This window comes from Pelodiscus sinensis, chromosome 30 (genome assembly GCF_049634645.1).
Source record: "Pelodiscus sinensis isolate JC-2024 chromosome 30, ASM4963464v1, whole genome shotgun sequence".
Taxonomy (NCBI): Eukaryota; Metazoa; Chordata; order Testudines; family Trionychidae; genus Pelodiscus; species Pelodiscus sinensis.
Window position 1 is genome coordinate 8,374,278 of NC_134740.1, and position 15,834 is coordinate 8,390,111.

At 45.6% G+C, this 15,834-nt stretch overlaps 1 protein-coding gene across 1 annotated transcript; it reads right to left on the reverse strand.

Annotated features, from left to right (window-relative positions):
• Positions 1 to 9,386: 9,386 nt before the first annotated feature.
• LOC142818201 (olfactory receptor 10A4-like) lies at positions 9,387 to 15,084 on the reverse strand. Its single transcript, XM_075912264.1, has 2 exons — positions 14,950 to 15,084; positions 9,387 to 11,335 (listed from the first exon to the last, which is right to left on the reverse strand). The coding sequence occupies exon 2, from the start codon at positions 11,333 to 11,335 to the stop codon at positions 10,331 to 10,333; it is 1,005 nt and encodes a 334-aa protein (XP_075768379.1). The 5' UTR covers positions 14,950 to 15,084; the 3' UTR covers positions 9,387 to 10,330.
• Between the last annotated feature and the right edge of the window lie 750 nt (positions 15,085 to 15,834).

Sequence of the window (15,834 nt, forward strand, 5' to 3'; positions counted from 1 at the left end):
CTCTGCTGCCCCCTAGTTCCCATTATACAGTATAGCTGCCCCTTCCCTACCCCACCCTCTGCTGCCCCCTAGTGCCCATTATACAGTATAGCCGCCCCTTCCCCACCCCACCCTCTGCTGTCCTAGTGCACTGACAGAGACTGGGGTGGACGGTGTGTTCCTGTGATATCAGGGTCCCTGCTGCATTGAGGGCTTATTATATTTGGTACCCTGGTGAGACCCAGTGATTAGCGCTGCCCCTTCATCCTCTTCCCCAAGAGCAGCAGGATGCTGTGACCAGTAGGTCTCACTGCACAGAAGATGTATCTTATATCTCTGACCTCATCACATCTGCCCTGAGGTGTGTGTAGGTTCGGCAGCATTGTCATTCCAGGTATGGTGGTGACCCCACCACCTATCACCATGGGAACGCATCACAAAGCACTCTGGGGTGAAATCACACCGGGGCAATGAGGTCATGTGAGTGGTTGCCGTGGGCCCCCAATATAAATGGGTGGGCATCCCTAGTTCCATGCCTGTTGCCTTGGTGGAGTGGAGGGAGCAGCAGTTCCTGGGTTTCTCCAGACCAAGTGCTACGGTGTCCGTGTGTGTGGCTCAGAGGGACCTTCTCATAGTGCCCCTGTCAGGAGTTTCTGGGAAGGCCTGGGGATTGGCAGCTGTTGCCTGAGAGAGGCGGGCTCAGGGTCGGGTGGCAGGTTTGGGGACGTGCTGAAACAGAGGATGCAGGCAGGGTGGTGGCTGGCAGGCTGGATGAAGGCTCCTTGGGTCTAAGCAGTGTCTGTGGAGCAGAGAGCAGAAAGGAGTGGCTAGGGACAGATGTCTGGGAGCAAGAGAATGGGGCGAGGAAGCAGCCCAGAGTGGGACATGTAATTGACGTCCGCGGGCTGATGTATTTCGGCGGGAAGCCCCGTCAGCCAGACAGGACCATAGATAATCCTTGTCCTTAGGGCCCTGGGCTGGGGCCTGTGAGTAAGGGTGTGTACAGGCCCCCTTCTCCCCGTCACCCGAGGCAGGAGTGCACAATCAATAGTGCATTGCAACCGGAGTTGCCTGGACTGCTGTGAGAACTGGTAGGGGTGGCAAACCTAACGTGAGCCGGACTCGGGCTCTTAGAACGAGACGAAAGAAGGGCCAATAACACACTTGTAAACAGGAACAATAAAAGCACTTGTTAATAATATGTGTGGACAGAGCTGGCAGCAGAGTCTATTGCAGGGGGAGGTTCCTGGGTGAGTATGTCTGAGGTGTGATGTGTGGTTGCTGGAGGGAATTGGCTTCAGGTTGGGGGGCTGTCTATAGGCGAGGACTGGCCTGTCCCCCAAGGCCTGTGAGAGGGAGGAATCGTTTTCCAGGACAGGTTGTAGATTGTTAATGAGGGTTTAAGTTGGGGGCTAGCGGTGATGACTAGTGGTGTTCTGTTATTTTGCTTGTGGGGCTTATCTCGAAGAAGCCAATGTCTGGGTACTCATCTGACTCTGTTAATCTGTTTGCTGTACTTTCCCAGTTTTAAGACTGCTTGACAGAGACCATGAAAGTGTTTGTCTCTTTCTGTGGGATTGGAGCAAATCTGGTTGTATCTTAGAGCTTGACTGTAGACAATGAATCTTGTGATGTGTCCTGGACAGAAGCCAGAAGCACATAGGTAAGAATAGTGGTCGGTAGGTTACTAGCATAAGGTGATAGTAATGTGACAATCAGTTAAGTGCACTGTAGTATCAAGGAAGTAGATCTCTTGTGTGGACTGGTGCAGGCTAAAGTTGACAGTGGGATGGAAGTTGTTGAAATCCCTGTGGAATTCTTCAAGGATCTTCTTCTTGGGGGTCCATATGATGACAGTGGTGCCAGCGTAGCTTAAGTAGAGTAAGGATGCTAGGGGATGGGAGCTGAGGAAACGTTCAAGGTCAGCCATAAACATGTTGGCATACTGTGGGGCCATGCGGATGCCCATGGCTGTGTTACTGACTTGAAGATATTAATTGTCCCCAAATTGGAAATAGTTGTGCGTGAGGACAAAGTCATTCCCCTCAGCCACCAGGTGTGCAGGGCACCCTCAGGGATACTGTTCCTTACAGCTAATAATCCATCATTGTGTGGAAAGTCAGTGTAAGGAGCTTCTCCTTCCATGGGGGCCTGACTGGTGTGTTCAGGAAAATTCCGGATGCTCTGTAGTTCTTTCAGGAAGTCAATGGGGTCTGGAAGGTATCTTGGAGTCTCTGAGGAGAGATTTGAGATAACTAGATAATGCTGCTGTAAGGGGCTGGTGACTGAGATGATGGGAAGTCTGGGATTCCCAGGTTTCTGGCTCTTGGGTAGCAGATGGAACACTCCTGGTCGGGGCTGTGTGTGGGGGGGGAGGGGTTGTACAGATTTGGTTCCAATGTGTAGCAGGGAGTTTAATGAGCAGATGATTCAATGTCTTTTGCTGTTTGCAGTGGGATCAGAGGAAAGGGGCCTGTGGACTGTGGTACAGGTGAGTTGTTTGGCAGCCTCCTGCTTGTAATCTGGCCTGTCCGTGATACCCACAGCGCCCCTTTGTTGGCCTCTATGATCAGCATGTTAGAGTGTTTTATGAGGTGGCGCATGACATTGTGGGCTGCATGGCTGAGGTTGCATGTCCCATGTTGTCGTTTGTTTACAATGTCAGCCCGGGCACATTGGCGGGAGCAATTGGTGTAGAAGTCCAGACTCTTGTTATGACTGTGGGGGGCCCACATACAGGCCTTCCTCTTGTGGGGCTTCCAGATCCCCACAAACCTGACCCATATGTAAGGGCGGGGAAAGAGCACTCGAGACAGGGCTGGTTCCTGTGACGGGTAAGAGTGAGGTGGGGTAGATTGGCAATGGCATTAGGGGTGGAGGGTCCCGGAGCTGAAGTCTCCTGAGGTGTGTAGGCGTTTAGATTGTGTATTGTCCTTTTTATTCTGTAAGGAAGTGAGGTGAGCAAGTGAAGGTGGCTGGTGCGGTTCTGTAAATCTAGCCACGAGGAAGTTTGTGTGGGAGCTCGGTTTGTTATGAGAGTCTCTGCTGAGAGCTCCCCCTTGATTTTCTGCTCGGTGTTGGGTAGGGTGCTGACTAGGTGGCTCTGCAGTTTCTTTGGCCGTGGGGATGTAGAATGCAGGGGTTTCACCTTTAGTCCCTTGGGTCTCATGTTCCTCTCTTTGCACGTGGGAAGGAAGAGATGTCAGCTGGAATCTGTGTGCATTTCCTTGTGCAGCTGATGGATTTTCCCTCCCTATGGCTGAATGCAGGGCCTGGCACATGGTTACATGTCTCAGAGCACTGTTAATCTGTAACTTAAAAATAACATAAAAAACAAGTGGTCCTGTAGCACCTTAGAGTCTGCAAGAACATAAGAACATAGGAACGGCCGTACTGGGTCAGACCAACGGTCCGTCTAGCCCAGTAGCCTGTCTGCCGACAGTGGCCAGCACCAGGTGCCCCAGAGAGGGTGGACCGAAGACAATGATCAAGCGATTTGTCTTGTGCCATCCATCTCTAGCCTCTGACAAACAGAGGCCAGGGACACCATTTCTATCCCCTGGCTAATAGCCTTTTATGGACCTAACCTCCATGAAATTATCTAGCTTCTCTTTAAACTCTGTTATAGTCCTAGCCTTCACAGTCTCCTCTAGCAAGGAGTTCCACAGGTTGACTATGCACTATGAAGAAGAACTTTCTTTTATTCGTTTTAAACCTGCTACCCATTAACTTCATTTGGTGTCCTCTAGTTTTTCTATTATTGGAACTAATAAATAACATTTCTGTATTCACCCTCTCCACACCACTCATGATTTTATATACCTCTATCTTAACCCCCCTTCTGGTATGTCTACACTACAGTGCTATTTCAAATTAACTTAATTCAAAATAGTTAATTCAAATTAAGCTAATTTGAAATAACGCATCTAGACACAAAAACAATGTCAAAATAGCGTTTTGCTATTTCAAAATAGCACGTTCACACTTAGTGGACCCTGAACCGAAGTTAAGGCTGGTCGGAACCAGTGCTGGCAGGGCATCAGGTTAGGACTTAGTGTGTGGGGCTGCTGCCTGAGGCTAACTGAGCTCCGTGCTTAAAGGGACCCTAGTCCCACCCTGGACAGACAGTTCTCAGGGTTCCCTGCTTGCTTGTCTATTTCAATGAGGGACAGAAAAGAAGTCCTATCTTGGAGTGCCCTAAGCGCCCGCACTCAGGACACCACAGAACTTGGTCACATGGAGCCAGAGCTGCTCCTGGGCACACCGGTGCCTCTCGTGGGGTTGTTGCCATCAGCCCGGCTGCACTTGCTGCAGGCTGCCATCTGGGGGGGTCCATCGGGGGGCTGTCAGGATCCAGGAGGCCCCTGAGGGAGAGCATCCACCCCGAGAAACCCTCAGAACCTCCCCGGTCCTCCACATCGAGGGCTCGTGCCCCATTCCTCCCTCATGTCCTTCCACTTACCCCTCCCTAACCTCCCTTCCTGATGTCAAATAAAAGACCCCAGTTTTGCTGGGGTCACGTTTGGCTCACTTTGTGCCTTATTGATCAATAAAGCTTTTGTTAGCCGCCTAATCACAGAGAAGTTTTTTTGCTTCGACACAGACTTGCATCCCCGCCCCCCTCCAAGTTCAGGGGTTGTTCGGATCAAAAGGGCCTGACACTCATTCCATTATAAAAAAAAAAGAGAAATTGTGAAATCTAAATTCAGCTTCATATTTCAAACACAATTCTGTCCACACAGCTACACGAGCAACACCAGCACAGGCCTTAACCACATCAGCCACCACATTAGGGGCTCATACAACTGCACATCATCTAACGTGATACATGGCACAAAGCACCAGCAATGCCCCTCTGCCATGGACATCGGCCAAACTGGACAGTCTCTGCCACAAAGGATTAATGGACAGAAACTCAACATTCAAAATGGGGACACACAGAAACCTGTGGGCTACATTCTAACCTGGCTGAGCACGGATCCCAGGAGCCTGACAGGGGCCGGAGGAGGCGGGCGCCTTCCTGGTCCAGGGTGGAGATCATGGACCTTATTCAGGTTTGGGGGGGATGCCCCCAACATCCACGTTCTCCTCACTAGACAGAGGAATGCGGCCGTCTATGGTGGGATAGCTGCCAGCCTGGCCACCAAGGAGTAACAGTAGTTCGAACTAGGAAGCCTAGTTCGAACTACCTAGTTCATGCCGCGTGTAGCCGCGCTGCACGGGGTTCGAACCAGCCGGGATTTAAAAATGGCAGCACCCGGCTTATGCAAATGAAGCCCGGGAAATTCAAATCCCGGGCTTCATTTGCAATTGCGGTATGCCTACATTACCCCGCTAGTTCGAACTAGGAGGGTAGTGTAGACATACCCTGAGGGGTATGACTGGCCTGGGGAGCTGCAGGCTGGGCTGGCCCAGGCGAGTAGATTGTGCTTTGGCCCTGGTCTGTTACCTAGATACCTCCCCCCTCCCTGATCTTTCCCTGCTGCCCAGGGTGAAGCCAGCCTGCCATGGGCTCTGAAATGCTGCACCTGGTGTGGAACGTAGCAGTTCCTGGGAGTCACAGAGCAATTCCAGGGAGCATCCTATGCTGCTCCTTGGCGCCCAGGTTTGCTTACCTGACCTGTTAAAAGTTCCATGTGGGCCAGCCCTACCTCCAGAGAGTCTCAGCCATGCCCCCGGCTCCCAGCCTGCGCCCTCTTCCCAGCCCTCCTCCCTCCCCCCCCCCCCCCACTGGATTTCACAGGTTTCAGCACTGGTGGCAGTGCCAGACATGCAGCCGCTGCGAAGGAGGAGCGGGTGCTGTGCTTCCTTGCTCAGTGCACCTAATTAGCCCCACCTAATAGCTCTTGACCTGAATGGAGAAGGGACCTGGGTGTCTGCTGTCTGAGGTGCCAGGAGCCACTCTCCTCCCTGCAGAGCAGCTGTGCTCACTTGATCTGTAGCATAGTCGCACCTCTTAGTGCCAGCTTCATCCTCGGCAGAGAGCTAACCCTTTGCAATGTTTGTGATGTCCCCGCCCCCCTCCCCAGGCTGGTTCCTAAAAGGGAGAGATTGGTTTTGTCTGAGGAACACGAGAGGAGTAGAGGTCCCAGTAAACTCCCCCTCCATGAGGAGTGGCAGGAGGCAGATTATTATGGTAACTACAGCAGGGAGCTCTGACACCCTGTCTGATCCACTCACATCTCCTTTGCTTTTCTCTCTCCCCCGCTAACCACAGGCTCAGTCTCACACCCTCCCATTTTCCCCTCCTCCAACACGGTGTTCTGCACCAAATAGGTCTCGGCATGTTCTCTTCTCTAGCACCGTCTCCTAACCACAGACATGGCTATTGACATAACCAGCTTCCGGTCCACAGGGAAAGTCCAGAGACAACCCAGTGTGGGAAGGGCTCTTAGAACAAAGGAGGCTCAACCAGGGATACAGAGAACAAGTTGCTTCCTACAGGCAAGTGCTTATCACAGCCCAATTCTGACATTTAACAGCTGCAATAGCCTGTGGGGCTTCAATGTGCTTGGCAGACAGATAGGAGTGCAATACACTGGGCTGGCTGATTGTCATAAGAATTTTTAATGCAGCTGTAAATTATGTGTGTGATATAAAATATATACAGTCTTCATCTGACTCAGGAATAGCCACCTGAAATTCTTTGGCCTTTGTTAAGCAAGATGTCAGATCAGACAATCAAAATGGTAATCAGCAAAAAATGATGAGGGGGCTGGAGCACATGACCTATGAGGATTTGGGCTTGTTTAGTCCACTGAAAAGAAAAGTGAGAGAGCTGGGGTTTTGATAACAGCGGGGGAGGTCTAGGTTGAATACAAGGACAAACTAGTTCACTGGGAGGATAGGGAAGCACTAGAATGGGTTCCCTCAGGAAGGGATGGAGATTCCAGCCCTATAGGTTTTTAAGTCCCAGTTTGACGGGCAGCTATGTCTACACTGCAGATCTCCCACAAAAAAAACCATAAAAATCCCCCACACTGTCATGTGCTTTTGTGCAAGAGATGTGCTTTTGAAAAAGAGCATCCACACTGCCATGGATGCTCTTGTGCAAGGAAGCTCTGATGCCCATTCACAGAATATGGGTTTCTTGTGCAAGAAATCCCTGTTGCTGTCCACAGATGCCTTTTCGCAAAAGAGCTCTTGCACAAAAAGGCTTATTCCTCATAGAAAGAGGACTAACTCTTGCACAACAATCCCTGTCTTCTGATATTTACTGTACTTTTTCTTGCACAAAAATGCATTTGCAGTGTGGACTCTGTGAGTTTTTGCGCAAAAACAGCTGGTTTTGTGCAAAAACTCTGCAGTGTAAACATAACCAAAGCCCTGGCTGGGATGACTGAGTTGGGGTTGGTCCTTCTTTGGGCAGGGGTTGGACTCAATGACTCCTGAGGTCTCTTCAAGCCCTGTAGTTCTATGATTCTATGGATCTCTGCTGTGCACCATCATGTTCTAATGCAATCTGCCAGCATGGAACCTCTGCACTTCTTCAAAGGACAAAGGAAATGAAGATCCCTCTGCCAAAGTAGTTATATGTCCGGATCAGGTGAGGGATTGAACGAACAATCAGAATCTTGCCTTGGAAGCCCTTCGTAAGTACTGAGCAATATGATTTAGAATTAGACCACAGGAAGTCCTGGAGAAATGCATTTGAGAGCCAAATAAATAAAGAAAAGAAAAAAATCCCGAACCAAACCCAAACAGAAGGAGAAGACCAAATGGATTGGAATTTTATAGTATTAAAATTATGGTGAAAATTGTTAAATTTGCCCAAAAGAGGTGAAAGATTTTGAGTTATTTTTTCCTTTGGCATTTCAAAGTTTGAAGATATGTAGAGTCCTGTAGATTTACAAACATCTCCTTAATATTCACACGTATCCACCATCCGCACATGTGGATGCGGATAGCCATGGTTCATTTTTGAGAAGATGGATGCAGATACAATTATTTTATCTATGCACAGCTCTAAAGATATAAAATCAGGCTTGTACCTTGAATAAATATGCTCCTTGGGTTTTTCATAGACTCTCAGACTCATAGACTTTAAGGTCAGAAGGGACCATTATGATCATCTAGTCTGACCCCCTGCACAGTGCAGGCCACAGAATCTCACCCACCCCTCCTATAATAATCCTCTCACCTATATCTCAGATATTGAAGCCTTCAAATACTTTGAAGACCCCAAGATGCAGAGAATCCTCCAGCTGTGATCTGTACCCCATGCTACAGAGGAAGGCAAAAAACCTCCAGGACCTCTGCCAATCTACCCTGGAGGAAAATTCCTTCCCGACCCCAAATATGGCGATCAGCTAAACCCTGAGCATGTGGGCAAGACTCATCAGCCAGACACCCAGAAAGTTCTCTATAGTAACTCCTATCATCCCTCCATTGACCTATTTCCCACTGATAATGAATGGGCAATTAGTTACCAAGATCATGTTATCTCATCAAACCATCCCCTTCATAAACCCATCTAGTTTAATCTTGAAACCAGATAGATCTTTTGCCCCCACTACTTCCCTTGAAAGGCCGTTCCAGAACCTCACTCTTCTAATGGTTAGAAACCTTTGTCTAATCTCAAGTCTAAATTTCCTACTAGCCAGCTTATATCCATTTGTTCTTGTGTCCACATTGGTATTAAACTTAAGTAATTCCTCTCCCTCCCTGGTATTTATCCCTCTAATATATATGAAGAGTGCAATCATGTCCCCCCTCAGCCTTCTTTTGGTTAAGGTAAACAAGCCAAGCTCCTTGAGTCTCCTTTCATAAAACAGATTTTCCATTCCTCGGATCATCCTAGTAGCCCTTCTTTGTACCTGTTCCAGTTTGAATTCATCCTTCTTAAACATGGGAGACCAGAACTGCACACAGTATTCCAAATGGGGTCTCACCAATGCCTTGTATAATGGCTCTAACACCTCCTTATCCCTACTGGAAATACCTCGCCTAATACATCCCAAGATCGTATTAGCCTTTTTCACGACCATGTCACAATGGCGGCTCATAGTCATTCTATAATCAACCAGGACTCCGAGGTCCTTCTCTTCCTCCGTTACTTCCAACTGATGTGTCCCCAGCTTATAACTAAAATTCTTGTTATTAATCCCTAAATGCATAACCTTACACTTCTCGCTATTAAATTTCATCCTATTGCTATCACTCCAATTTACAAGATCATCCAGATCTTCCTGTATGATATCCCGATCCTTTTCTGAATTGGCAATAACTCCCAACTTTGTGTCATCCGCAAATTTTATTAGAACACTTCCACTTTTGGTGCCAAGATCAGCAATAAAAAGATTAAATAAAATTGGCCCCAAAACTGATCCCTGAGGAACTCCGCTAGTAACCTTCCTCCAACCTGACAGTTCACCTTTCAGTATGACCCGCTGTAGTCTCTCCTTTAACCAGTTACTTATCCACCTCTCAACTTTCATATTAATCCCTATCTTTTCCAATTTAACCAATAATTCCCCATGTGGTACTGTATCAAATGCCTTACTAAAGTTGAGGTAGATTAGATCCACTGCATTTCCTTTATCTAAAAAATCTGTTACTTTCTCAAAAAAGGAGATCAGGTTGGTTTGGCACGATCTACCTTTTGTAAAACCATGTTGTAATTTGTCCCAATTGCCATTAGCCTCAATGTCTCTAACTACTTTCTCCTTCAAAAATTTTTCCAGGATCTTACATACTACAGATGTCAAACTAACAGGCCTATAGTTACCCTGGTCGCTTTTTTTCCCTTTCTTAAAAATCAGAACTATATTAGCAATTCTCCAGTCAAATGGTACAACCGCTGAGTTTAGAGATTTATTAAAAAATTTTGCTAATGGACTTGCAAGTTCATGTGCCAGTTCCTTTAATATTCTTGGATGAAGATTATCTGCCCCTCCCCCCCCTCCCCCCGATTTACTCCCATTAAGCTGTTCAAGTTTGGCTTTTACCTCGGATATGGTAATATCTACCTCCTTATCTTTAGTCCCATTTGTTAACTTACCATTATCCCTAAGATCTTCATTAGCCTCATTAAAGACTGAAGCAAAGTATTTGTTCAAATATTGGGCCATTCCTAGATTATCCTTAACCTCCACTCCATCCTTAGTAATTAGCGGTCCTACTTCTTTTTTTGTTTTTTTCCTATTTATATGGCTATAAAACCTTTTACTATTGGTTTTAATTCCCTTCAAAGGATCTATCAATATAGTGCTGGAAATTTCAATTACATTTTCATTTTTTAACCAATGTTTCTTTTCTGATTTTCCTGACATGCTTAGAACTGGTTAGCATTTTGCAAAAGGTGAAATATCCGTTTAAAAAGTAAAAAAAAAAAAGTTAATAATTTTCCCTCTTACACACTGTTTCCATTAACTCTCTTTCTCTTCCTCTCATTTCTCTGGCTGTGGGAGAAGATGGCCTTCCCTACAGTGTTTCTAAAGGCTCCCTTCACCTCTTTGTTCCTCAGCGTGTATATTATGGGGTTCAACACGGGTGTCACAACTGTATACATGAGAGAAATAAGCTGATCACTCTCTGGGGTGGAGCTGGATGTGGGTTTCAGGTAGATGAACAGGCCTGTTCCGTAGAACAAAGTCACCACCGTGAGATGGGAGGAGCAGGTGGAGAAGGCTTTCCGTTTTCCGTCTGCTGATGGCAGCCTGAGGATGGTGGAGATTATGCGGATGTAGGACAAGAATATCAGTAAAAAAGGACCCAAGATGAAGAGCAGCAGCACTGGCAAGCCCACGATCACATTCTTCCACGTGTCAGCGCAGGCCATCTTCTCTAGCGGTCGGACGTCGCAGAAATAATGGTGGATGCGGTTGGAGCCGCAGAAGGGCAGGCTGAACAGCCACGTAGTTTCAGCTACTTCTGCCAAGATGCCGATGCCCCATGAAGCACCTGCGAGCCGGACACACAGCCGGATGCTCATGATGGTGGTGTAGTGCAAGGGGTGGCAAATGGCCACGTAGCGGTCGTAGGCCATGGCTGCGAGGAGGCAGCATTCCGTGAGGCCCGTGATGGTGAAGACGTACATCTGGGCTGCACAGGCCACAAGGGAGATGGTCTTTTCCTCCACTAGGAGGTGAACCAGCAGCTGAGGGACCACACTAGTGGTGAAGCAGATTTCCAAGACAGACAGGTTCACCAGGAAGAAATACATGGGGGTGTGGAGGGAGGGGCTTAGCTTTATCAGCAGGATAATGAGCAGGTTCCCCATCAGGGCGACTAGGTAGGTGAGCAGAAGCAGCAGAAACAGAAGGATTTGCAGCTCGCCAAGGTACGAAAACCCCACCAGGATGAAGACATCGGAGATGGTCTGGTTCTTGCCAGAGTGGCTCTCAGAACTGCTCATCTGCAGGGGACAGAAAGGCAGACACTGAATATGAGACAAACTCGAAATGTGGGTGTGAATCAAATAATGTGACTTGTTTTCTTACTATTAGGGTCCTTGAGAGTAAAGCCTACTGCAGTTCTGTGTGTAAATATGTAACTGGGCCCAATCATCATCAGGCATCAGCTGGTGTCGCTCTTTGTATGTGAATCAAGTGATGGCAATGTAGGTCAGCTGGAGATGTGACCCTTTGACACCAGTGGAGCTACAGCTGATCTACAATAGATGGGGCTGTGGCTGAATTGCCTCTAAAGGAGGTACATTAGGTCCTATATCGAAGGTTCTATAAGAACCTAAGAACAGAAGAATTGCCAGCTAGCCCAGTAGCCTGTCTGCCGACAGTGGCCAGTACCAGGTGAAACCCCAGTACCCCAGAAGAATTGCCGGCTAGCCCAGTAGCCTGTCTGCCGACAGTGGCCAGTACCAGGTGAAACCCCAGTACCCCAGACTAACACGGCTACATCTCTACCACTATTCCAGGTGACCCAGAGAGGCTGGACCGAAGACAATGATCAAGCGATTTGTCTCCTGCCATCCCTCTCCAGCCTCTGACAAACAGAGGCCAAGGACACCATTTTATCCCCTGGCTAATAGCCTTTTATGGACCTAACTTCCATGAAATTATCTAGCTTCTCTTTAAACTCTGTTATAGTCCTAGCCTTCACAGCCTCCTCTGGCAAGGAGTTCCACAGGTAGACTACATGCTGTGTGAAGAAGAACTTTCTTTACTTAGTTTTAAACCTGTTACCCATTAATTTCTTTTGGTGTTCTCTAGTTCTTCTATTATGGGAACAAATAAATAACTTTTCATTATTCACCCTCTCCTCACCACTTATGATTTTATATACCTTTATCATATCCCCCCTCAGTCTCCTCTTTTCTAAACTGAAACGTCCCAGTCTCTTTAGCCTCTCTTCAAGGCCAAAATATCTTTTTTGAGGTGAGGAGACTACATCTGTACACAGTATTCAAAATGTGGGCATACCATGGTTTTATACAGTGGCAGTAAAATATTCCGTGTCTTATTTTCTATCCTTTTCTTAATAATTCCTAACATCCTATTTGCCTTTTTGACCGTCACTGCATACTGTGTGGAAGTTTTCAAAGAACTATCCATGGTAACTCCAAGATCTCTTTCCTGATTTGTCGTAGCCAAATTAGCCCCCATCATACTGTACGTACAGTTGGGGTTACTTTTTCCAACGTGCATTACTTTACACTTATCCACATTAAATTTGGAATTTACCATTTTGTTGCCCAGTCACTCAGTTTGGTGAGATCTTTTTGAAATTCTTCACAGTCTGCTTCTATCATGACAATCTTAAACAGTTTATTATCATCCTCAAACTTTACCACCTCACTGCTTACCCCTTTCTCCAGATCATTTATGAATAAGTTGAACGATCTATCTTTGAACACATTTTCTTTTTGAGACAAAATTAAAATTCAAACAGTGACCTTTCTGTTCAGATGAACAAACCCATTTTCTTTCTTTCTTTCTTTCTTTCTTTCTTGTTCCAGAGCTAGTCGTGTTAATATTTTTCAGCAAAAACAAGGAGCACCTTAAAACTAATAATTTTATTATGGCAGAAACATTTGTGAGTTGCAACTCAGTTCATCAGATGCATGAAGTGAATGAAAGAGAAACAGAGAGCAGGTGTCAGAGATGGAAATGTTACAACAGAGCTAATTCAAACAGGGTGGCTGTGGCTAAAAAGCTGAGAAAAGTGGAAAATTACTTCTGGTAATGAGAGAACCATTCCTATTCTTCAATCAAACACATTCTGATGGTGTCAAATTTTCATATGAATTCCAGCCCTGCTGATTCACATTGCAGCTGGTTTTTGAAGATGTTTTGTGTGTGAAGAGGGCAACTTTCATTGCCATTATTGTGTGCCCAGAGAGGTTTGTCCGATGTACATGGCAGAGGGGCATTGCTGGCACATGATGGCATATATCACATTAGTGGATGTGCAGATGAAGGAGCCTTTGAGGGCATAGCTGATGTGGTTAGGTCTTAAGACTCTGTCACTAGGGCAGATGATGTAACACTCCCATCTCTGTAACCCTCTTACTATGTGTTTATTTTTTTCTCCCTTCACGTACCTGATGAAGTGAGTTGCAACTTATGCCACAAGAAAATTTTCAGAGGGGTAGCCGTGTTAGTCGGTAACTGGAAAAAGTTAAAAAAAGAACTTATTACCGTCTTGCAGCACCATAGAGACTAACAAAACATGTAGATGGTCTGATGAGCTTTCATGTTCACAGCCCACTTCTTCAGATGACTGGAGTTTTGTGCAGATGCAAAATAAATGGGCGGAGGAAGGGGGTCAAAAAAATGGAAAGGGGCAGGAAACAAAGAGCAGAGGTTATGAAAATATCAAAGGGAAACCCAAATAGGCAGAACTGGTAATCTAAATAGGCAGAACTGGCACCTAAAGATTGGATAGTTAAAAGAAGCAGATAAGGATCATAGGATAGCAATAGAGAGGAAGGGTACTAATCTAAGTATGGGGCACTTCCAGCCCACTCAATTAGCCTCATTAGCACCTGCACTACAACTGACAGGTACTTCCCCCTCCTTCTTTTTCTTTTACAGCATACCTTTGTAGAGCCCGCCTTTTTTCTTCACTCAAGCTCCTCTGAAAAAGTGGGTTTTGCCCACAAAAGTTCATGATACTATAAATCATTTTGTTAGTGTTTAAGGTGCCACAGGACTACTGGGTTTTATAGTTACAGGCTACCCCTCTGAGACTTTTAGAATAATTTTAATCCATTCTCATGCAAGCATGCTAAATGCATTATTTTCTACCAATATACCAAAAAAAATCTGCTTATAGCCATTTCCTTAGCTTTTATAAATCTTAACATCTCCATGGGTATGAAAAGAACTATAATGATTTACACCCGTTGTGGATCTTTTATGATTGTCCTTCAATAATTTTATGCAAAGCAAGATCCTACAATGTAAGAGAAGATTTTTTTCCCATTTTTTTTTACTCCAAGCTTATTTGTTGAGAGGGAACTTCAATATAATGAGGATCACATTGAAGTTACAGAATTAAAATGAGCAATAACAGATATGCTATTTTCCATTCTCTTCACAACTTCAGTATGAATTACTAAGCAGGAATTTGGGAATTATAGAGAGAAGAGACTGTGTTTGCACTATGAGTCAGCATTTCCAGAAATGGAAACTGAGGTCTGCTAATACCTGAAACTGCTCCATATCTAAAGGACCATTCTTTCTCCTGGAAACTACTCTCTCTCTCTCTCTCTCTCTCTCTCTGTCTCTCTCACACACACATACGGAATGCAGAGCTGACTGAGAAATATATTTTAATCTCATGTTTTCATCCTAACTCAATATGAAAAATGGAAATAACAACTAACCTAAATTAAGATGCCCAAGATTTAATCTGAAATTGAATGGAAAATTGAATACCATCAACATCAATTTCTTTTTTCTCATCAAAAACATCAATACCAATGAAACCATTTTTTCAGCAGGGATTTTGATTTTTTTGTTGGCTAACATTTTTACTAGCCCTAAATAAAAGGAGAAATCTACTCACTATTAAACATCTCTGGCAGTTGAGTGATATTTTCAAAGCAAGTCAAAGCATTCAGACCCTGCAAGAGAACATGAAAATGATGAAGGAGCCAGATCTTATGTGGAGAGTTGAGGTAAATTCAGCTGAAAGAGTCCAAAACTTAACCTTTGGGACCAGGGGCAGAGAATGCGCCGTGATGGGATAATGGGAGGGATTCTTTTGCTAGAAAAGATCAGACTGAGCCCACCCAGTTGGCTGCATCCGGACACCAATACAAGACCCACCCGAGAATCAACACTTCCACTGAGATTCAAAGGATGATAAGGAGGGTTGGGGAACAGAGGAGAGCAAAGACAGGAGAAGGGAGAAGCAAAAAAGAAACCACCACCACAAACAAAAAAACAACTAAAATAATGAATAGAATCATGGCATGGTGATGGGCATGACTGGTGCAGTGGGCACCATGGAATTATGGGACAAGAACTTCCCCTAGTCTTTAATTAGTGTAAAAGTAGTGAAGTCAAGCTCAGGACCTAACCCATGATTGTTAAATTAGTTGAATTCAGACAGAGAGATTCACAGAGCAATAGATTAATCAATTCACTAATAGATAGACTGAAGAGAGGATTTGACAAAATTAGATAGATAGATAGATAGATAGATAGATAGATAGATAGATAGATAGATAGATAGATAGATAGATAGATAGATGGGGTGTGTGGGGATAGAGAGAGAGAGAGAGAGAGTATCTGGGGATGGATAGATAAATAGAAGGATAGATGGGATGTATGGGGATAGCTAGCTAGACAGATAGATGCAATGTGTGGGGATAGATCCATGTGAACATAGGTACAACCTCTGTGCTCAGACACACACTACGTCTCTCTATGCACTTATGGAAAATTC

Coding starts and splice junctions, on each gene's coding strand:
- LOC142818201 (XM_075912264.1), bottom strand. CDS start 11,335: ATGAGCAGTTCTGAGAGCCACTCTGGCAAGAACCAGACCATCTCCGAT.